This window comes from Ammospiza nelsoni, chromosome 11, assembly GCF_027579445.1.
Source record: "Ammospiza nelsoni isolate bAmmNel1 chromosome 11, bAmmNel1.pri, whole genome shotgun sequence".
In the NCBI taxonomy this organism is placed as follows: Eukaryota; Metazoa; Chordata; class Aves; order Passeriformes; family Passerellidae; genus Ammospiza; species Ammospiza nelsoni.
The window spans coordinates 5,095,619-5,118,064 of record NC_080643.1 but is presented as its reverse complement, the minus strand read 5'-3'; the positions used below and the strand labels follow the sequence as shown (position 1 = coordinate 5,118,064).

Here is a 22,446-nt window from a genome sequence, read left to right as displayed (position 1 = left end):
AATTAAATACTTGCAGAGTGAGTGCTCATAACTGAAAAAATATTTCTTCATTTACCCACAGGAGTTATTTTAATTAGCTTGTGAGGGGAGTACCTTATGGTGCTGCTTCCAGTAGAATTTTGCTTTGTTGCTGTAAAATATCATTACAGAACCCAATTGACAAAGGCAACATGACATGATGTGCTCAGCAACTGTCTCTTGCATTTTCTAAGGAGAAATTCTGCTTCTTAGTCCCTGGAACTTTGCTCCAATCCCTATCACTGTGTCAACTGTAGAACATAAATATAAAATAATGAAAGCAATCAGATCCTGAAACAGGCTTTTTTTTTTTTTTTTTTCTCCCATTTTGTTTTGCCATTTCAGACAGCAGCAGAGAACGAGATTACAATGTAATCTGCCCTGACCACAATCCAGCTTCCAAGACTGGGCCATGTGTGTCTAATTTGAGTAGTTAAGGAAGTTAAGAAAGCAGAAGAAACAAGACAAATCAGTCAACATGCAGCTCTCTCTGTGGTGATGAGGCAGAGGGCTACAGCCAGTCTCCATAGGCTGTAAACTGTTTTAATGAAGGCTTTTCCTTACACTAAATACATTTACATTAGCTGCTGTCCTGACCAGGAAAACATTCCCATTTACGACTCTTGGGATTAAGGTACCCATTAGTACATTCTTCCAGACCCACAGTAAATTAAATCACTTATAAGCATATGTGTATGTTTATATATATATACATATATGTATGTTTTTAAATATATACATATATATATATATATATTTATATTTCTGAATACATGGATATATGCAATATATATAATTTTCTAGCCTAGTGTATAACTTCAATTCGGTCTCACGTGTGATCAATATTGATTAATGTCAGAAAGAGGTGGACAACAGACTCAATGAAGTCTTTACCAGCATATTCTTCATTGCTTCCTTTTTATGTATTTATTTCTGTGTTTAGCCCTTTAGCATAGTTCACTAATTAAGTGTTTAAAGCCAAAGTTCTAAAGCTCACAGCTTCCTTAAATTGATTTGTTTTCTATTGATGGTCAGGCAAGTTACAAACACTGGAAGGAAATAATATTGTCATTCAATTTTTGGAGCAGTTTCAGAGTTCATTTAATCCCTTGTCACTCCTTCTTTTTTTTTTTTTTTTTATTTATTTAACAACTTTCAGTGCTTTCCTTAAAAATGTGGGGCCCTTGGAGCTGTGCTAGGACCTGCTGGAGGTCCCCTTGCCACTTTCAGCACAGCACCAGTGGAAATAGAAGAGCAGCATCTCGGGCTGGATGCTGCTGATATTCTGGAGCATGGAAATTAATGTGTTGGTCAGCTGGGAATGGGCAGAGGAGCCCAGCTCAAAGCCTCTCTCCAGTTTCTCAGCCTGTGCCTTGTGCTGCAGCCTGGTTTGATCAGTTTTAACCAGTTTTAACAAGCTTTGACCCATCTGAACTGGTTCTGAGCAGTTTGAACTGGTTTTGATAGGTTTGATTTGTTTTGAACTGATTTAAACTGATGTCTACCATTTTTATCCTGTTTGGACCAGTTTAATCTGATTTGAAGTTTAAACCATTTGTTTCAGGTTTAACTGATGGGATTCAGTGTCATTCAATTTGAGCTGTCTGGATCTCATGTAAATCTCTCTTGCTCTAATATTTACTGCTGTGTTTAATAATTTATAATTAGATATAATAATTTATACTTAGATAAGAATCTGTAGCCCTGATTTAATTCCAAGCCTGACCATATTCAAATCAATGTGAGTTTCACTGCTGACCCAGTTGCCTGGCCAAGGGCTGAACCCCTCATGGTGTTCATATGGGTGAACCAGAACAGCAAAAGCATAACAAAAGCATTTCCTTGAGAGCACTATTTCTGCTGTTGGACAGTTGTTCTTACTTCAGCATGCTGAAAGAACTCCTGGGCACTGGTGTTTGCCCTTGCAGCATTAGTGCAGCACTCAGATCAGTGGTGGTGTTCACAAGGAGGGATGGGTTTTGTGTTATCTCACACAGGGTGAGTAAATGGAGTAGCTGCTATGGCCTTGCCCTCTGGGGAAGTGGGTTGGAGGGTTCCCAACAAACCTCAAAGGTGGATGGATGCTCCTGCCTGTCTTGTCCAGCACAAGTCACTGGAATCACTCTGGGAAGGGGAGGTGGAAGGCTGGGGTGAATCTGTCCTGGCTTGTCCTTCTTGCTTGAAGGGCTCCTACAAGGAAAATGGAGAGAAACTCTTATAAAGAGCATTAGGAGACAGCATGAGGGAGGATGGCTTCAGACTGACTGACAGGAGGTTTAGATTGGATTTAGGAATGAATTCTTCCCTGTAAGCGTGGTGAGACCCTGGCACAGGTTACCCAGAGAAGCTGTGTCTACCTCACCCCAGGAAGTGTCCAAGGCCAGGTTGGACAGAGCTTGGAGCAACCTGGGGTCGTGGAAGGCGTCCCTGCCAAACCAAGACATTCTGTGATGTCCAGCACCACCAGCCCAGGTGGTTAAAGCACATCCAGTCTCTCCCAAGGCAGGGGCAGGATCTTGCTCAGGATCTGTCTCTTGCATATTTTTACACCCCTGCAGTGCTAAAAGACACACACCCCTCTGGTATTGCATTCAAACTCAGCTATATCAATCAGCTATATCCCACAGAGCCTTTCTTTTCCAAAAGACTATATTTAAAAAATAACATATTATGCATAACTGACTCTTTCCCATTTTCTCACTGCAGATCCACCCAAGGACTTAACAGAGCGCCCACGTCTGCACGGAGACAGTGAAAGCCCTGCTGATTTATGAGGACAAAGTATTGAAAGTTTAAAACCATCTCAGCATTTCCAAGCCAAATGGATTTCTTATTTGCACTTTGACTGTTTACCAGACAACAACAGTGGCTTTACCGTGTGAAAGAAAGGATTCGGTGGAAATAATGGCCCTGATTTTTGACAATTGAAAATAAAAAATGAAGAAAGTGATTCCTTTGCTAAAGTTTCTGAGATTGCAAAGTACAAGCAACAGTATAAGTTTGGATCTACGATTTACTTTATACCAGTTAAAGTATATATATATATAGAAATATATATATATTAATATATGATATTTTGAAATAAAAGCCTCACTCTTCAAGAAATTGAATAGTTCCACACTTTGCTGCAGCTGCTGTATTTTTTTTTCCTTTTTTGCAATGGTCTGGAAGTTCCCTACCTGTTTGAGAGAGAAATGTGGCAGTGAAGAGGCAAAGCAAACCTGCTGTGGTACAAGGACGCCTAAGAGCTACACGAATCCTACCGATGCAGCATCCAGAGCTTCCTGTTCCCTTTGGCAGAATTTTGAGGGCATTTGTTGTTCCACTTTGTGTTCTGGAGGCTTTTCCCCTTGTGCAATACTAGCATGCTGGCTTTGCTTCATTAACCATACTTGATTGATATATAACGATGATAATTCTATCCTCCTCCAGGAAAATATTTTTAGAGCTGTTAGATATTCCATGAAGATGAGATGGACAACTACTGAGTGAAGTACAGTATGTATTAAAAGTTTATTTGGCAGAGTTTGGTAGACTGTGAGCTCCCTTCTTATTAAAGATGTACTGTACATACAATGTCTTCAGACTTTGTATAGCTCCTAGAGACTCCAGTAAAAACCCAGTAAGCACCTCCAAAGCTTTGCATTGTTGGCTCACTCATTCTTTGAAACAACAACAAAGCTATTTCCTTCCAGACTGGTATGTGAGGGGAGTTTTTCATATGGTTTGGTGTTTCAGGAGCCCTTTTGCAGTTGGTGAACAGACACCTCAGCTTAAGCATGCCTCTGTGGACCCCTGGCTGTGTGTTCTTACCCCACAGCACACATGGGAGAACTGCCTAAATTTAGGTTTCCCTCATTGCAGGCCAGGCTAATTCTCCTTAGAGCATTTGCCACCTGCTAAAAGCGTTCACATGAGCAATTCCATGGCATAGCAAATGCCCAGCAGTTTGTGGCAAGCACAAGCTTGTGGCTGATCCCTTCACTTTCAGAATAGTTTCCTTCAGTTTATTTTCAATCTGTTTCTTGCTATGGTGAGTTCACCTGAGCTGAGATGTTCCTCAGCAAGGATGTGTCCACTGAGACCTTGACCCAGTCACTGCTGAACTCCCATTTCTGGCTGAGCTGTAGCTGTTCACCAGGCAGTCTGGCCCTGGCGTTGCTGAGGAAAGATCAAATGTGAGGGCTGAAATGTGAGAGCCTAGTTCACATTCCCAGGCACTTTTGTGAGCAATCCAATTAATTTCAGGGGGTTTATTGGTGTGGAAAAGTGTCTTGCTGTCACGCATAAGTCTGCACAATCTACGCTTCAGTCTGCCTAATGCTACCAAATGAAGGAGGAATAGGGAATTGTAAAACTAGTTCTGTTCAGTCCAGCTTCATCCCTTTAATATTTCCAATTTCCTTTCAGCCTGCTTACCTGTCTCTCACAGGATGCCTTTGGCCATGCTGATCACTTTTAATCCAATGCAGAGGAAGTGCTGCACTTCCCATCCTAGATTTGGTTGAAATTCTCCCACTGAGTCTCTTTCTCCTTCAGGGTAACCACTTCAATCCTGATGCTTCAAGAGGCAGAAATTGTCACCGTAATTACAGTGCAGATTAAAGCAGCTACATGACGTGTCACGCCATATTCCATGCTGGCTTTCCGTGCTGGCTTTCCATGCTGATCTTTTCCCAGTGCTCACAGTGGAAATGGATAAGCTGTTTCCAAGTACTTCTATTATCCCCCTTCAAAAATATGAGTGAAGAGTACCCAGGGAAGAAACAGATGCCCCAGAAAGTGATAGAATCACTGTCCATGGAATGTTCAAGAAGAGGCCTCAATGTGGCACTTGGGGACACGATTTAGTGGTGAAGATGGCAGTGGGAGGTTAACAGTTGGACTTGATGAGTTTAGAGGTCATTTCCAGCATTAAGAATTCTGGTTCTGTGCACAGAAAGGATCACCATCACTTGTGAGTGATGGTGATCCTTGCACATGGAGACCACCCTCCCTGGTGGCTCAGCTGGACAGGCTGGGTGTTTTCTGGGGACAGTCACCTGTCCAAACAGAAGATACCTGGACCCTACTTGTATTTTAGATGTAGTCTGCCATGGCCATGTGTCAGGTACCATCATCTCAGTTCAGAGGGGAACACTGCCTGCCTTCCTGCTTACCCCCAAATGGATTATAAAGTCAGCTCTGGGCTCAGCTGCCACTAGTAAAGAGAAACGCCTCCAAAATAAACCCCTAGAATTTCTGAGTTTTACTCAAACTCTTTATAAACCCCAAGACCTCCTCAAGCACCCCTTGGTGCACTAGGAGATAGACCATCAGGTAAGTCCATTCAAAGCCAGGACATGTTATCACCCTTGTACCAGCTGGAACTGATGCACACAAAGCTCAACAGCCTCCCACAATCATACTGGGGAGCTATGGAAAATCCAGCAGAAAATGAACTTTGGTTTCCTTATTCCCAGCCTAGTGATGCTCTGTTTGAGGAGCCCCACAAACAGAGCCATGTGTGGCCTCTGGTACCCTTTGCCAAAGCCCCAGGTGTCCCCACTGGGAGGTTTTTACCCCCCAGCAGAGCTGCTGCCGTGGCTCATCCTGTGAGCAGATAACGCCGCTGTGCTGTGCCTATGAAATATGCCTGTTGAGATTGGGAAATATTAGACTTGCTAAAATGTCAGAAGGAAATGTTGTCATTACCACAGGAAAGTTTCTTTGAGATGTTTATGAATTTTTCTTTGCCAGTAGGCAGCCTCCAATGCCACCCCACCAAATTCAGTAAACATCTGCGTCTCTTTGAAGTCGCCGCAAAAATCTGCTCGTGAAGCGCGGCATCAAGAAATTGCTGTTTTAATTAAAATGTTTTAGAGGGCAATTAAGGCCTTTGCAAAAATAATGACTGATAGAACATGAAGTCCAATTAAGAGTCAGATGCAACTAACCTTCGTTGTTTCAGGGAACCAAGTTGAAAACAATAATAAAAAAGAATTCAAGAAGCCTAGAGTCACAAATATTCTGCATTTCAGGGATACTCACAGTAGCAGTGTGTGTAGCAGGAAGATGTCAGAGCTACTTATCCTGGCCAATGGAGAGCAGATGTCTGTCAGTGGTGGAGTGAATGGTCCTCATATCCCATGGGAAAGTGACAGTCATGCCATTCTCTGCATAGTGTTAAAAGGTTTATGTTAACAGAGGAGAAAATGAAAGTTCCTGCTTTTTGGCAGAAGTCTAGACAGAGACACTTCAGGAAATTAAAAAAAAAAAGAGAAAGAATATTTGTAAATGCATCAAAGATAAATTTAGATTTATGTCAGTGTTTCTTCAGATGTGTGAAATCAAGTTCTGTAAATCTAAAATGTACAAGTTGGAAAAAAAATGCCAAAAAAAAAGGTAGCTGCCATCTGCCTATTAATTCAGAAAACTTAGATTCTGTGCTTCTGTCCAAAAATCTCTGCTAATAAAAGGCTCAGTGTGGTATGACTTGATATTGTTTTGAATATACTATATGCAATATAAAAAAAAAAAAAAAAAAAAAACAAAAAAAAAACACAAAAATCTTGGAGAAGTCCACTCCTATGGCCAGCATCAGGAACAGCATGATGTGCACCCATGCCTGGCACTACACAGAGAAAGGACCATGAAAAATTGCTGAAGGTGAAGCAGTTTGTGATGAGTGATGCTCTTATCAGACCTATTGATTGAGTATTAGCAGAGTTTGCAGGTACTGTCAGTGGTACTGCTTGGATGTTTTCCCATTATAAAATTATTAGTTACATTCCTAACTCTCCTCATTTGCCAGTCACCTGTTTCACTGGCTGGTCCAAATAACAGATCTTAGAGAAGTTGTGGAGGAGATAAACATACTTTGGCTTGAAAAGCACATCCATTTAATCTGAAAGTGGCAGGCTTTGTTTCTTCTTCAAGGGCAGGATGAATACTGTGGCCTAAAATGAGCTTCTCTTTTATCAATACCTCAGTCACATCCCAGTAAGCAAGGTTTAGAGCTTGCCTGACAAAGAACTGGGTCATGCTTCTTTGCTTGGTATTCTATTTTTTTGTCAGAGAAAAATAGAAATAGAAACACATTCCACAAATAATCTTTCAGGTAGACAGAAGGAGATGTGTGTACAGGGCAGTTGGTTTCAGGCTGTCAACACTTTTTCTAGTTCACTGGTTTGAATTCAGATCATAGGCCTGACACATATTTATGGTTTCTTCTCTCAGAGGCTCACACAGTCAAAGCACTTAACTTCACAAATATCTGTACTTTATAAAACCATGATGCTCTGAGGAAAGGAACTGAATCCTCTGCTTTCCAGGCAGGAAACTGAAACTCAAAAGAGCTGAGACTTGCCCAAGGTGATGCTGAAAACCTGCAGCAGACCTGGCTGTAAAACTGAGGGCTCCTGGATTTCAGGTCATCACTGAGGATGGTTCATCTGTGATTCACACCAGTGAAGTTTTGCTGAGAGCAGACCCTGAGTCACAGAGAGCAGAATTAGGGGACCTGCAGTCACGTGTGGACAATCATGTGCCAGCACCAACTGAGCAGAGCTTGTGCATCTCCCTTCAGCTGGGATTTTCAAACCATTGATGCTTGGAAGATCCCCCCCAGGTCTGCTCCAACATCTCCTGGTCCCACAGGAACACAGTCCTGCCTTAGTTTGGTCTCATGGCTCCATAGTAGAAGCTGCTCTGAGCCTTTCAGATGAGAGCAGAGATAGAAAATGGTCCTGCTTAACCCTGACAGGCTGAAAAAAATGACCAGCAGTTCTTCTTTTGGAGGTCACGATTTCTTTGGAGACATCCATCTGAGAGAACATTTTTCATGTAAAAGCTGGAGGGGAGAAAGCCCACATTGCCTTCCAGCGGAAAAATGAAGTAGCCAAAGAGGAGCACAAATAACTTGGTCTCACCTGGGAGTGTGAGCACCACTGCCATGGGAGAGGATAGTATGCAGAGCAGCTAAGTCATGGGGAAAAACCCTTATTTTTGACAAATACTCCTGTATGGGCACATTTTGCAGGTCTTTGCTAAACCTTTAACCTTAGTTTGACTTGTACCTTTAATTCCTAATTCAGAAATATGCAAAGGTCTTTCCCACATAACAGACTTGGATATGGTGTCTTTTCATCCAACACTCATGGTTAGGTTATGTTTTTTTTCCCCACCATGAAGCAATATGATGAAATTTGTCTGACCAGAAACAAAATACATGTTTGAGCATCAAGTTACTAACCTGTTTCCTATTATTTCTCATCTGTTTCATTTCTCAGATTATTGTCCTTGATTTAGTTAGAAGTGGGGGCTAGAGGCCCACCTAGATACGAAGCAAACTACCCATAACCTAAAATACTGCTCAGGGGAATATGTAATTTCTTCCTCCCACCTGCCATTCCTCTTCATTTCCTATTTCATTTCACTTTCATTTCATTCCATCCCCTCTCTTTCACACCACTCAATTACATTCATCCATCTCTATTAGCCTTTTATCACCACTGCTGCCCCACAGACTAAAGAAGAGACCCCTTTCAGGGAGCTGTCCCCCACAGCAACAGTGATTTATGTGATCTTCACTCTTTTCCTTTTTCCTGTGTACCTTGGAAGGCGAGATGCCAATCTGTGCCAGCAGCTCCTGTGTTTCACTGCCCACACCAGCCCAGGGCCACAGGGTCCCTCTCAGGTGTGCCCTGGGTACAAAGCAGGTGCTGCTGCTGCTTGATTTGCAGCAGAGGAGTCAAGTGTCAGCTCCTCACCTCCCCTGAACCCTTCTGTTTGTTGCTTTTCCCAAGGTCTCCTCTGCCTTGACCAGATCTCAGAACTCGGCACGCCGGCTATTGGGGGCTTGCCACCAGCTTTAGCCTCTGCAGGAGGGAAATTTATCACTATTGATTTGATCAGACTTGTTTCAGGCTTGAAATAAAAAGTGAAGAACTGTCCAAGCTGCTGTGAAATGCACAGTGTGGGATCCAAGCACAGGCATAGAAGCTTTGAGATTGGAGAAGACCTCTAAGATCATCAAGTCGAGTCATTAACCTAGCACTAAACCGTGTCTCTGAGCACCACATCTGCATGGTTTTGGAACACTTCCAGGGACAGTGATTCCTCCACTTCTCTGGGAAGCCTGTGCCAATGCTTTTTCTGAGCTTTTTGTGCTCTTTCATTACATTTTCTTTCTGATAGACTCTGCTATCCAGATTAGTAGAGCCTTTATGATGTCCCACGTAGAATGGTCCAGAGTTTTTACAGATCTGACCCCAAGTCCCTAAAGCCCTCCTGGTGTCTCACAAACACTGATATAGAGCAGAGAACCAGTTAGGAAATGTTACAATCTAAAGACAATGGTCTGTGTCTCCTTCTCTGCTTGAAGAGAATACTCCCTGAAAGTAATTTTGAAATGAAACAACCTTTCAAGCATTTTGCAACCTGATGAACCTCAGTACTGGATGCTGAAGATCAGCTAAAAATGTCTTAAAATAAGAACTGCACTTGGTTCTTGAATTCAAGCCCTTAGGCAAACCTTCCACCAGCTTTACTCCTCGAATAGGAGCTGATAGGTCACACTGAGACCCACTAAAATCTTAGTAATGAACGTAAGCAGGGAAGGAGACCTGTCACAAAGATGTCACTGCCTTGCAGTGCTACCTCCAGGCACTCTGCAGCTTTACTTTAATTTTGCCACAGGCAAATTTATCATTCAGCACTGGACCCACAGTAAGCAGATTTGTATTCCATCAACTTCCCCTGCTCTTAGTCAGGTCTGAATTTGACTGATGAGTATGTGTGATAACAGCACTTCTGTCTTCACAACACAGCACTACAGTCCAAATAAAGCTTTCCCACTGAGGAAGGCATTTCCACCTCAGCTGAATCGCCTGCTCTTTGAGCACAGTTTGGTGGCATGGATGTTCAAAGCTGCTGAAGAGGAACCACCAGGCTACAATATTTTTCCTCAGCAGCTTGGCTATATCTCCCCATTCTATTTGGCCACCAGACTCTCAAAGGCTACGGCCAGTGCAACAAAGAAATACCCCAGTCTGGATGTGTACCTACCAGAGGCAGCTTCCATGAGCACTTCACTCATTTGGCTTCATTTTCTTCCGACTTTGACTCCCAAAAACTTACAATCTCAAAAGAGAGTAGTGACTGGATGGAAAACAAAGCAAAACAATTCATAGCAGTTGTTGGTGTGTCCTAGAACTGCTCTCTCCTCATCAGGAATAGGTGAGAGGGAAGACTCATAAATGCAAGGACAGGGAAATTCAGAACCCAAAGCTGTAAGACTCTTACAAGCCTGAAGTGATATTTTCTGCTCATCTGGGCTGAGATGTGATTATTATGAGAATATCACATTCTCAGTTAGCTTTTATACTGTCTCAGCACCTGATTTCTAAATGTTATTATAGCCTATCTTCCATTCACCTCATCTCTGCTCTTTGTCTGAGGAAGAAAAAATTATGCTTTGCTTACACAAAAGTCTGTTCTTTTACTTGGCACAGAAAACAAGGCAGAGGATAAGAGCCTGTTGGTTTTATTCAGTAAAACTCATCCCATCATTTGCTTCACTGTTGGATTATAAACAGTATTCCAATCTACTCCCATAACTGAAACACCTATTTTATATCAATTTTTCTTTTTATTTTCATCAGACCACTTTGATTTGTTTACAGCTCTAGCTCATGTAACCTGTGTCTATTTTTCTGATTTGAGCAGAATTGAATGCAGTTTTCAAAACAGTGGAGCATTTTCCCTTTACAGATGTATCCATTTAATCTGGGACTCCCATTTAAAATGCTCTTTCCAACAGTGCCTTGCTACAGTCAGCACCAGCCTTGGGCCACAAAAACTGAAACAGCCAACTCTGAAATGATACTCCAGGTATTCATATATTAGACAAATTAAAATGCATGTTAGATTGTTTCATATTTTTGCTGGTCTTTCTCCTTTAGGCACTGACCTTAAGCAGAGCATGGCAAAAACTTCACCAATGCCCAGCAAGGCAAGCAGAACAATTGGGACAGGATCAAAACAAGAGAGAGTTACCCAGACACACTGTTCCTGCTGCCTAGGAAGATTTTCTGAGCTGAAGTTTCAGAATTCACCCCAAAAACGTAGATAGTAAGGGTCAAAACCTGATTTCTGCAGGTACCTCAGTTTCCCTCATCACTGGATCTGACTCACGGTATTTGTTGGTTCATGATGTTGCTTTGCAGCCCTACTGATGACTTTAAAATATTTTTTTCCCTCCATACTAATTTAATTTTGACTTCTGTGACTGCTCATTGCACATGATCTGTGAGATCCTGGAGTTAAAGATGTCCCTCAAAAGCTCTCAGAAATGTCACAATGGCTTTTCTCAACAAAATCATCTCCACTCTGCATCTAGCCGCAATCTACAGAAAATACTTACAGTGGGACCACAATACATCCCTTTTTCCACCATGGAAAAAAGCTGCAAAGGAAAATAAGAGTGAAAAGATTTCTTACAGTAAGTGCTGTTGAAAACCTTGTGGCAAAATTAGGAAGAGCAGCCTAAATCTGCTAGAATGGTTTATTCCCAAAACTAAAACTGGTTTAGCACAGAGTTTTCATTGATTTCTAGTCCTCATGATCTTCCTTTAACATCTTTTTGCAGACTACAGCAGCTCCACCTTTGAGCACCTTCTGTGGCTCTACCATTTGGAGCTTTGACAATTAGAAAGGAGCCCCAAAAATCAACCTCACAGAAATGAGGGTAGGCCTGGTCTGTGTGTTGCTGTCTCCCTTCCACCTGCTGCCCTTCACACCCAACAGAATTTCACCAGAATAGCCATGAGAAAGTTGCTCTTCCCAAATTGCTGTCAGACATGAAAGTCATCTTGTGTCTGAATAACTGAGCACTCATCCCTCAGGCATTTCTGTACCCCCAGCTGCCCTGGTCAAACTGATCTAATTAGTCCCTTGCAATCAAAGGCAGTGGTTTGGGCAGAAGACTTGAAAAATAGGACTTCACAACTGGTAAAGTTCTTGATCAGGATTATTATAATTTTTTTCAAATCAAACCCACAGTTTGCATAATGAGGATTTCTGGGAAGATGGGGTCTATTACAGAAAAACCAGCTGTTCACCATTAATTGACTCCATCCTTCTCAGACACTTTTTCAGACACCTGGAATCAGGATTTCTGGGCACATACAAGCCTAGCATTAAGTTAAATGAAAATTGAGGAACTGACCTGAAAGCAAAGATTACCAACCTTAACTTTCAATTTCTCAGGACCTTGCCATGATTTAAACACAGGCTGCTCTGCTGAAACACAGGGAGTTTCTACCTGCAGCCCTTGGTTTTCTTCTGTGCTCTACCATGCAGAAATGCTGCTGAAAACACCCTGCACACCTCTGAGGTGACTTTCCTCAGCAGTTGGCACTGAAACACCTCAGACACAGGGGAGCCCATCAAACATAACCTATAGAGAACCACAGAATCATGAGTGTTGGAAGAGACCCCCACAATCATCAAACCCAAGCATTAACCTAACACTGCCAGACCCAGAACCAAACCATGTGGAGTGCCACATCCACACGTTTTTTGGGCACTTCCAGGGCTGGTGATTCCAGCAGGCTGTTCCAATGTTTGCCCAGTGTGAAGAAAACAGCAATTCAGTTTCAGTTCTATGCAGTAGAGAGGCAAACCAGTTAGCAGGCAAACCAGTTAGAGGCAAACCTCCTAGCAGGAGGAAATTGGTATTAAAGCCCTGTCTGGACAGCAGAAGATCCACATCTCACTCAAGACTTTCATATAGAGTGAGTCTATACAATAGCTGTGCTGATCATTTCCTTAGGTTTTAGAGAAATTAACAACTTTAACTTTACAGACTTCATGGTTGCTTGATCTCACTACAGTAAACAGCTCCATATTTTTCCTTTTCATGTTTTATCCTGAAGCAACAGAGCATTACATTAATTGACTTGTCTTATTAATTCAATAAGCTGCTTCCAAGATGAAATGCTTAGCTATGCTTACTTGTTTTTGGCACTTTTTGGTTGTTGGAAGAAAAGCTTTAAGGCTAGAATTGCTCTGATGTTTTCCACAGTTCACTGAATAATTTTATGCACTACTGAAGATTTGCCACATTTGGAATTACCGCAAACTGCTACTTTTTCATCATATTATAATTTAATTCACACTTTTAGTATGATAAGAAAACATTTAACAGTTTGCATATTTGAGAAGTATATTTGTTCTGCCAGAAAGTTGTGGTTAAGAATTCATTATGGGTCACTCATTTCTAGGATTTGTAATTTGGGCTTAAGATACATTTAGAAGATTAAAGATGACATAGAAGCCACCCCATTCAAATGAATTATATGCAAGAAATCCAGGGAGAAAAAATTGACCTTGCTGTAAATATAGGGCAAAAATAATTTATTGCGAGCTTGAGTGAGGTTGAGGATTTTTTACTATTTCAGCAAGATATTGGAGGGGAGGTGAAACTATTTTAAGCTTTAAAAAACAAAACCCCGACATTCCTTAAGGGGAAAATATTCATGTAACTATGTGGATTCTTAGATTTTGACCTCTTTAGGAAATGTGATCTCTTGGTTTGCCTTTCAGTTGGTGAAAATGCTGATTTTTTTTTTTTCTTTTTCTTTTTTTGGTCTCTACTGGGTGAAAATGAAATTTCTTTTTGGTGTCATTAACCTCTCTGTGTCCTTTTGAGGGTCCTGTCACACCATGGGCTGTTGTCCTAGACATAAATATCTCTCTCCATTTAATTTCTTGGGCTTGGAGTGGAACCTCACAGTGAAGTCTCCAAGGTGAGGTCTCTGCAGGGTAACTGTGAATATTCTCCCTCTGCTCCTCACTGCCAGGGCCTGTGGGAAGATGGATTGAGTGGGAGACCCCCTTACAAAGCTCCTGGAGGAGGTGCCACAACACGAGTCAGTCCCTGGAAAAACACTTCAGCTGTTCCTGCTCCTGGGGGTGGGAAGGCATGGCTGTAAAAAATGTCCTTTACACCCCAGGGCCAAGCACAATCCCTGCTGCAGCAAACCCAGCAAGGTTTTGAGTTAAAGACTTTGCTGGCAGTGAGGTCCTGATTTTAAATGAAGGTTATTGATCAAGTTTCTGGCCTTAAGAAAAGAAATCAAGACCTAATTTATGCTCAGAGTGACCTGTAGGTGTTTGCACAACAATTAATACCCACAGTTATGGTAATGCAGCTGGACACAAGGCAATTGATCTTTTCCTTGAAACTTTTTACCCTTACAGCCACTACCTCTAACTCCTCGTTATGTGTCCCCATACTCGTTGCATTTCAAAATTATCACGCTAAGCAAAGCTCAGTGCACTGTTTAAATGAGTAAGGAACATCTGGTGAGCTGAGACTACTGGGACTCCACGGACAGATAAAGTTGTAGCACTTTTCCTCTGTATATGGAAATGCATTGTAAATTCAATCTGCAAATTGTCTGAAAAGGCACAGGTCGGAAGGGAGGTGGAGAAGCACCATCATTTGTGCCAAGGTCAAACTCCATGCAGCTCAGCTGAAAGGCAGTGTATTCTAATGCATTCAGTCACAAAGCTTTGTACTCTTCACTCATTATTTTGTACCTTAGCAGTTTTCTAAAGGTGCTTGGGACATCCTACTTTGGCCATCACAAAGTAAGTGCCAAATACACTATAAAGCTGACAAACCTTGTGACTATGAAAATGTTTCTCTCCCAACCTTTTTTTTTTTCCTTCTTCTTTCATTTGCTTTGAAGAAATGTGAGATAAAACTGATACCTCAACCACTGATATCTCAACCCAGAGCGGCTGAGACTGAACCGCTGCCTGCTGATCTACCTTGGTTGAAAAAAAAATAAAAAAAAAGCAAAACAACAAGTTGTGCACTAAACCATCTGCCATGAAACATAAATGTCCTGTAATAGCAATAAGCCAAGAGCCATGAACCACTTAGCCTGAGGGAGAAGATGTTTCAGCAGGGTGAGCAGCAAGGAAACCCTCAAAGCGACGGGTGACGCTCCTGCCGTGCTGGGCCAGCTCTGCCCAGCCTTCCTGCAGAGTTCCTGCTCTGCCCTGAGCTCCTGCTGAGCCCCCTCTTCACCCCTGCATTCATGCTGAGAGGTTCAGCCCTTGGGAAGATGGGAATAATTTTTGTTAGTGCTGCTCTGTGGTCAGGGATCCCACACAGCCCCTGTGTGACTGTACCTGGGGATTGTCACTGTCTCCATGCCAGGACATCCCTGACCTGCTGCCACCGTTTGTGCTCATGTGTTGGTAGGCTTAAGTTCCCTGCAGGAGGCAAGGAGAGGGCACTACAGGCTGGTGGGACTTTGGTTTTGTTGATCAGAACTTCTCCTGGAAGCCACAGATGTGCCAGTCTCTATCTATGCTTTTTCCCCATCCCACACAAGTGTTTGCAGGACCTTCATGCACATCTTGGCTTTTGTTCTTGAATCACAAAGGGGTAAAATACAACTGGGAGAGCATAGCCTCCACCTCTAGAAGAAATTTTACCCCTCTTTTCTCCTAAAAGCACCAAAACACCCCTTATTCCAAGTACACCGTCAGGACTTCTCTTGCACATCTTCCAACCACAGCTCCAAATGTGAAACCTGACATTAATATGAACCATTTCCAACTGTTTACCCTGGAACAGAGCTAATAACAAAAGACAAGCAGTTTTCAACAAAAGGCAGGGTTAGCTCATGTCACGGCAGCTAAGGAGTATCATTTGAAAACCCCGGAGGGAGTATTTAAGAAAATATCTTCTGAAACAATCCCTGCTCTTTTTACCATCTCAGGAGGAAGCAGCAGGAACGTGACACCTTTGCCCTGTTGGTGTAATAATGGTACTGAGGGTATGGCAAGGCTGAGTGCTAATTGTTCACTGGGTGATCAGGGATATTCCCAGGAGGCTGCAAAGGCAGAGCTTGAAAGGGGGAAAACAATTCTTTGGATTCCCCCTTTCAAGAAATCATTTAAGCAGAGGCATGAATGAAAGGAGTGTCAGGAGTGAATCTGCAGATGGCTCCAACGTCAGGGAACATTTATCTGAAAGCCAATAAAAGTGTGACTGTCTCCTGCTTTCCCAGGCTGTATAACATCACCCTGATGAGTGTTTCCAGCCCAGACAATGCAGGAGGGCACATCTGCTGCTCAGCACAGCTGCCCCAGCTGCTCCCTGCAGCCCCACAGGGAACGGCCCCCAAGGCTTTGGTTCCATCACCCCTCTGACTGCCCCAACCTCCTCCTCCCATCATCCCCATTATCCCTATAAGGTTCAGCAATTTGGCTGATCCTTTTCTGGACCTGTCCATCCATTCCCAGAGCTCCACACTGGGATGTGCCAGCACACACTGTCCTGTGTGCACATTAATTCCCTTTAAAATTCAGCCTCATTCACAAGGCACCCATAACCCTGATTTTGGAGGACATGAACATCCCATGCCAGCTGCATCTTCCACTCTCCTTTTTGGTGACCCACACCCAGGTGCCCCTCAAACATCTTCCATCAGAACCACAAGCTCCCAGCCCAGCCCTTCCATTTGTTGCTGTATCTAGGGATATATTATTTCTAAGTCAGTAGCCCAAAATTCCTCTGAGGATTTGGCTTTGATTTCCCTCAGAAAAGCACTTCAACATCTGATTTTACCTACCCAGCTTGCAGGGCTGTGATATGGATGAACAAATCTTCCACTCCTTTGAGCAAGGCTCAGTGTGGCTGAGGAGAGGAGAGCAAAGATGCCCCACATCTGGACAAAACACATCTTCTGCCTCTGGAAGGTCTGACACTCACTTGGTATCAGCTGAAGGCCACACAGGATGGTGGAGAATCACTCTTGGAGTTTTCATGTAAGAGATTTTATGGCACAGCTGATGATAATCGATGCCCAAGGGCAAAGTGACTGGTATTAACCTAGCTGCCCCCTCAATGCCATGAAAAATAATTCCATCCTTTGGGTATTCCTAGAAGAGGAGAAAAAAAAAGGCAGAAACAAAGTGCTTAAAAACCTGCATTTGTCAGACTGATCCTGTTTAATTAAACAGGAAATTGCAGGGCAACGAAATCAATCTTTACAAAGAAAAGCTGTTTCTCTGTTTACAGAAGAGAAACTTGTGGTGATTTATCTTTAAGAATGTAATTGCCTAATGATTAATAGTGACCAGAGACAGGAGAAAATGAGAAACAGGAGTGACTTCTCTTGGTGTGTGAAGCATGGCAGAGTTATATGCCCCTGCCACAGGGAGCATTAAACAAGGAAAAATTCCTGGTTTACAGCAGGAACCTGCTATTCTTCTTCTACTTTCTTCTTTTGATACAGAAGTTATCACCACTGGAGAAATCCAGATACGCTGTTGGATATTAGGAGATTTGGGTCCAGGTATATATTTGTTTGGGGGTTTTTTTCTGCTCGTGGTAATTCAAAATCAGAATTTCATCTTCCTCCCCACATGGTAATTCAAAATCAGAATTTCATCTTCCTCCTCACATGGTAATTCAAAATCAGAATTTCATCTTCCTCCCCAGCAGGACCCCTTAGGCAGAGGCAGGAGCTGAACCCAGGTTAGCTGATCTTAGTGCAGAGCCCCAAAGGCTAAACACCACTTTCCAATCCAAAGGGTGTCTGCTCTCTGCTTCCCAAGAGATAAATGAAATTTGCATGGAGCAGGGTATCCCACACAGCACAAGAGGGGTCTGCTCAGCCATAATTCTGACTGAAAGCCACAGCCACTCTTGGGTGGGACTTGAGAGTTTGACAAGTCACGATTCAATTCTGGAGCACTTGATGATGGCATTAACAACATTCTCTGCAGCTCATATATAGAAATTATACAGAATATAATATGGTTATATATATTATACAGAATATATATGCATATTTATACATACATAGCCGTTATACAGAAATGCCACTGCAGCCCAACCCAGAAGGGCCATCCATGCCATCCCTCACCTCACCAAGCAGATTTAACAAATTTAAACAATTTCTGTTCACTTGGAACTGGTGAAGGTGAGAATAAGACACTAACATTTTACAGACCCACAGCTTTTTGGCTGCTTATGAGGAAAGGCAGACAGAGTTCTCGCAAACCAGTTAAAAAGCCCTCAGTAGTAAAACCTCATGCTTTAAGAAAATGAGGATTGTTTGTTATTATTCTAATAGATGTATTATTACTCTAAAGTAATAATACATTATTAATCAATAATACACTATAAATTGTGCATTATTACTCTAAAGGTCGCTTGCACTGAGATGAGGGTTTGAAAAACCTGTAACTACTCTGAAAGAGGTGTCTTCCACTTGGCCAGAGTGTGAGAACCAATTTTATGAGTGTTTCACTATTTTTCTGTTGTAGCTGAACCCAGGCAACATTCTGCTTGTTTTCTCAGCTCAGTCAAGATTCCTCTGCACCTCTAGTGGGACAATTCTGACCCTGATAGCTCATGCTCTCTCCCAACAAAAGTGTTTCAGTGCCTTACACTAAAGCACCATGCTATTCTCTCAGCTACACAATTTTCCCCCATTTCCTTTAAATGACTCAAGGAAAATCTGCTCTCAGTGTCTTGCAGAAAGGAATCTGCCAGGCTTTAACCCATAACCTTTCTCTGCTTTACTGACCTAAAATTCTCCTGCCTGTAAGGCAGACTCACATTTTAGAGCATCTATCTCCATAGTTTAGGGAAGGTCATAAAACATTGTCCAAGCACATCCACTCTCTTTTCCCATAGATCATTTACTGATTATCTATGGGCAGCATCCCAGCTACCTGTTTGACAAGTGTTGTCATTCCTGTGCCTCCATGTGAGCCCATCTAGGCTAATATCCACAGACTGCAGCACAAATTCCCTGTTAAACCCCAACCAGTGTAATTACTCCATCCTAAATGCTCTCATTTCTTCCTCTGTAGGGTCCAAAAATATCTAGCACATGAGGATCTCACAGCCACCCTCACGGATCCCCTGCCACCACTTAATTGAATTATAACACCATAAGTAATCTGGAGGGTATCTCAGAGGCACCCCACACAATTTTCAGGGATGTTGCCTGGTGGGTGACCTATTTGGAGAGGTGCAGACAGATTTCTCAGGATTTTCTTCAAGCTGATTATCTCCATATTCCCTGATGGGCCTTTGTTGCAAAAGAATTACCAAAAAAAAAAAAAAAAAAAAAAAAGTGCTATTTAATTTATTAACAGCTGGTCCCAAACCAAATTCCCACGGTGGAGAAATGCTGAGCAGATAAACCTAAACTCCTGGAACTGAGAATGTCAGGGCAGCAAAGTATTTTAAGATGGGGATATGAATTTTGCAGCTAAAGACCATCTTCAGGCAATTTGTGGATTATGCAGGGATACAAATGCATGAGGCACTTAGTGCCAAGTACCTCTGGCACTCACAAACATAATCTCCACAAAAAGAAGATTTCCACCACAAAGGGTTGTTTTGTGTAGGGCCAGAAACGAGGTTGCTTATTTGAATTAAACCTTCCAAGGGCATTAAGGCTAATCTAGTGGCAGCAGTAGGTCTGCACTTCAGGTAGATGGAGTGTTTGTGCTGCATTGTAGCCCTGCACCCTCTCAGCACAAGGCATTCAGAGAACTGCTCTTCTCTTTGCTTGCCCAGCTGCTCCAGGGACACTGCCACACTTGTCAGACAATGGATGTGCTACGGGAGCAGTTCACATCCCCAGCACACACCCACGAGTGCTGCTGTGTTAAACAGAGCTCTGCAGAGCTGCACAGCACCCCAACACACATCTCCTTGTGTGAGCAGCCTCTGCCAGCCTGCCCGTGACACCTGAGGGATGGGTGCCACAAAGGGACCTGGATGAGCTCAGGAGTGGGTCCATGTGAACCTCATGAGGTTCAACAAGGCCAAGAGCAAAGTCCAGGGTGTCACCACAGGCTGGGGTGAAGGGGCTGGGAGCAGCCCTGCAATCATTTGTCCCTCATCCAACGTGACCAAAATAAAACGCCCTGTAACCTGAGTGCATTGACACTGACCCAGTGTAACAAACCCACTGAGACCTTACACACCTGACATGGTCACAGAGCAGGTTAGAACCTTCCAGGCACGGTGCTGCCTCTCAGGGACACCATCCAGCACCAGCAGTGCTCTGTCTGCTTACCCACACACACAGCTCTGCCATAGATGTGCTATGGGAGCAGTTCACATCCCAACCACACACCCACAAGTGCTGCTGTGTTAAACAGAGCTCTGCAGAGCTGCACAACACCCCAACACACATCTCCTTGTGTGAGCAGCCTCTGCCAGCCTGTGTTCTCCACACGCTTGTGCACATGTTCTCTACCCATTCTGTTCTCCAGATGCTTCCTCTTGCATTGCTCCTCCCTGTCTTCTCACAAGAGTCCAGCAGGAAGGGATGCTCCCTGGATGCAGTGATGTGGTGGTTCTTGTTGCTGTGACATGTACCTGGGGGATTTGGTTTCCTCTCTTCTTTCTCCCGTCCCTGGCTCTGCCTCTGTGAGTGCCCCACACATGGAAACAGGGATGTGTGCCTGTGCTGCCAGAGATCACAGAGCTGTTGAGAATTGATGTTTTTCCCAGCCCTCTGCTGCTTTCTGTTTGTTTTTGTGTAACCAGAAGCCATTGAAGCCTGATGTATTAATATATAATCCCTCCACTGGGAAGCAGCAAGGTCTCCCCTCCTGCTGCTCATGGAGCACTTTTACATCTTCCTTGCATCCCAAGGAGGGATTGAGGAAAAAACAGCAGAGGCTCAGGAAGGAGTCTGCTCTTTTTACCTTCCCATCAAGCCCAGCTGACTGCATGTGTGAGGTCTCACAAGGGCTGTGAGCCAAGCCTTATCCTCATCCAAACCTTCAATTAAGGAAGGAATGAGCAGTGAGCATTGGCGAGCACCAGGACCTCACCAAAGCCCAGAGCTGTCAGTGTGGCTGTCCACAGCAAGCTCCCAGGAGCTCTCTACTGATATTTAGAAAACAAGGGCAAACAAACCCAAACCAAACCCCTGAGCCCGAATTTCTGATTAAATAATACTAAAGTGCACATAATCCAAACTGCTGCATGCCAAGGAACCTGCAGGGTGGGCAGTCCCTGGGATGCAAGAGTGTCCCTTGCTCTCAGCCAGGAGAAGGAAGAGAAGCTCCTGCAGGAACAGCTCTTTGGGGCCAGAAAAGGCATCCAAACAAAGAACACTCGGAGACTGGAGCAGCAAACCCAGTGCTGATCCTCACCAGCACCTGATGGCTCCATTTCACCTCTTTAAGTGACTTCCTGCTGACTTCCTCAGAGGTTTTAACAGCCCAGAGGTGAGTGCCATACCAAATCAGGGTTTGCAACAGATCAAACCTTCTTTCCAAAGTTTCAGGAACTCCTGGGGTACAGCAGGGGGTGAGTACAGAGCTGACCTGCACAGAGAAGAGAGGACATTTTCAAGTGCAGATTCCACATATTCAATTATCATCCAGCCGGTGCTGAGGCACGTGATGGAAGGGAGGCACTGTGCCCTGGGTACCTGTCTGGCTTTATCTCTTTGGGGAAGGGAAATCCCAAATCTGCCTCTAGTGCTCTGCATCACTGAATTCCCACAGAAGTGGGGTCAGACACATCTGTCTCACAAAGGAGAATTAAACTAGGTTACCAATTTAAAAATACACTCATCCTGTTAAAGAAAGTAAGCAAACACTCTCCACTGAGTGATTCATGTGTTGGGAAGTTACACAGCCTAATGAAGAGCACTACGAGCTGTTGGCATTATTACATTTGCTGTGACCTTAAAAAGGAATAGCTCCAGTTGTCTTTGGAGCACAGCTTTGTATGTTCTTGGATTTCTAATACTAACAGGAGCACAAAATCCTGCACTGATTAAAATCATTCAAGCTTTTGCTTCTACACCAAGAAAAGAGTGAGAATGGATTGTATTACAGGCATTTTGACAGAAAAAATATTTGCTTTCACAGAGGGAGATATAATGTGTCAGTCCTCCAGCCAAAGAGCAGACAGGCAGCTTCCACGCCAGCACCATTCCAGCAAAGTCTGCTTTGACTCTATTTCACATTTCACAGCATGAGAGCCCAGGCCCTGTGCAAATACCTCCAAGAGCCCCTTTGCAGATCCTCCTGGTGCAAATGGAATGGCCAGGAAGGGCAGAGCGGGGAGGATTGCAAGTTTAAAAAGTTCTGTGCTTGCAGCGTGGCCCAGAGGAGCTCATCCACCATGGGCAGCTCGTGAGCCACACACGAGGCTGCTCTGGAGGGGCAGCTGGGAACGCCCTGGACGCCCTCAGTTGCCCATGGTGGGGAGTTTTTCTAAAACCTGATTTCCTAAAAATCATCCTACCTTTACTATTTCCCACATCAGTGGGTTGTCCCTCCTGGTACCATCTCCAAGGTGTCCCACAGGGAAAAAAGGGATTGTTAAGAGTTTCCCACACTGCCAGCCCCTTGAGCATAGCCCAGTTT

At 43.5% G+C, this 22,446-nt stretch overlaps 1 protein-coding gene across 5 annotated transcripts in view; it reads left to right on the top strand.

Annotated features, from left to right (window-relative positions):
* TAFA1 (TAFA chemokine like family member 1) overlaps positions 1-3,850 on the top strand; it is a 215,555-nt gene extending 211,705 nt beyond the window's left edge. For all 5 annotated transcript variants that reach the window (XM_059480124.1, XM_059480128.1, XM_059480125.1 and 2 more), the window contains one exon: positions 2,725-3,850. In XM_059480124.1, coding sequence (XP_059336107.1) covers positions 2,725-2,742 — 18 coding nt within the window. In that variant the 3' untranslated portion in view covers positions 2,743-3,850. The remainder of the gene's footprint in view (positions 1-2,724) is intronic.
* The last annotated feature ends 18,596 nt before the right edge of the window (positions 3,851-22,446 follow it).